This window comes from Cariama cristata, unplaced genomic scaffold, assembly GCF_000690535.1.
Source record: "Cariama cristata isolate BGI_N322 unplaced genomic scaffold, ASM69053v1 scaffold23274, whole genome shotgun sequence".
Lineage (NCBI taxonomy): Eukaryota > Metazoa > Chordata > Aves > Cariamiformes > Cariamidae > Cariama > Cariama cristata.
Window position 1 is genome coordinate 7815 of NW_009613796.1, and position 1403 is coordinate 9217.

The 1403-nt window shown below is 61.6% G+C and overlaps 1 protein-coding gene across 1 annotated transcript in view; it reads left to right on the forward strand.

The window, feature by feature from the left end:
* AANAT (aralkylamine N-acetyltransferase) overlaps positions 1 to 1400 on the forward strand; it is a gene marked incomplete at both ends in the record, with an annotated part of 3702 nt that extends 2302 nt beyond the window's left edge. The window contains 2 exons of the mRNA XM_009699168.1: positions 579 to 733; positions 1113 to 1400. Of these exons, the coding sequence (XP_009697470.1) occupies positions 579 to 733; positions 1113 to 1400 (443 nt within the window). The remainder of the gene's footprint in view (positions 1 to 578; positions 734 to 1112) is intronic.
* Between the last annotated feature and the right edge of the window lie 3 nt (positions 1401 to 1403).

Genomic DNA, 1403 nt, shown 5'->3' on the forward strand with positions numbered 1-1403 from the left:
GAGTTGGAGAACCCTGGCTCCCCAGTTCACCCAGTCACCTGGGGAGGGGATGGTGGGAGGTGATGCCCTGGGGTGATCCTGGAGCAGGACCAGGTGAGCAAGGAACAGCTCTCCCAGAAGAGCCTTGCGAGGGCCAGCGGGCAGGATAGGAGAGGAGGAAGGACACCATGCTCTGCCTCCTATTGCACAGGGCCACTTTGAGATGCAACCCCGCACCCCCCGCTCCCTTGGCCCAGACTCGCCTGGCCCATTTCTCCCTCCTCTCTAAAGGGCAAGGGCAGCTGGGGAGATGCCAGGAGGGAGGGTTCATCTCAGCACCCGCTGCTGTAGCCCTGGAGTGGGCAACGAGGGCGGGGAGCCAGTCCCTGGGCCGTGGGGGGCTGTCTCTGGAGAAGCAGAGCTGCTCTTTGGAGCCACCCGTGTCCCGTAGAGCTCCTCTAGACCAAGTTGGCAGCAGGACACATGCCATCTCTCCCCATCACATCCCACTCCCCCCCTTTACATTGGTACTGGGGAGGTGTTTCTGGGTCCAGATGTCCTCTGTCCCCATTGCTGAGCTCACTGCCATCCCCCTCCAGCCTTTATATCCGTCTCCGGGGACTGTCCCCTCCACCTGGATGAGATCCGCCACTTTCTAAACCTGTGCCCGGAGCTCTCCCTCGGCTGGTTTGAGGAAGGGCGGCTCGTGGCGTTCATCATCGGCTCCCTCTGGGACCAGGAGAGGCTCAGCCAGGTAAGAGCCCGACCCCGTTCTTCCCAGCTTGGTGCTGGGAGAGGCACTGCCCGGGCCTGGGGACGAGGAGAAGCTCCCCGGGCCCCCGAGGCTGCTCGCCAAACCTTCCCCCAAGACGACCTGCTACAGGGCTGCTCTGGTGGAAATGAACTTTCTCATTAATTCATTTTACCGATGCTGTTACAAAATATGCCAAGCAATTCCCCTCAACATTCACTTTAAAATTAAAAAGCCTCCAAGGATGATGGGAGGAGGTGAAGGGGGATGGCACTGCAACCCTTCTCCCTTTTGGGGGAGGATGTGGACCCTGGAACACCAGACAATTGTCAAGTTGGGCCCCCCCCCCCGGTCACACTAACCCCGGCCCCCCCCTCGGCAGGCGGCACTGACCCTGCACAAGCCGCGGGGCACAGCAGTGCACATCCATGTGCTGGCCGTGCACCGCACCTTCCGGCAGCAGGGCAAGGGCTCCATCCTCATGTGGCGATACCTACAGTACCTGCGGTGCTTGCCCTTCGCCCGGCGGGCCCTCCTCATGTGCGAACATTTCCTCGTGCCCTTCTACCAGAAGTGTGGTTTCGAGGTGCTGGGTCCCTGCGAGGTGACGGTGGGGGAACTGGCCTTCGTCGAGATGCAGCATCCCGTGCGGGGACATGCCTTCATGCGCAGG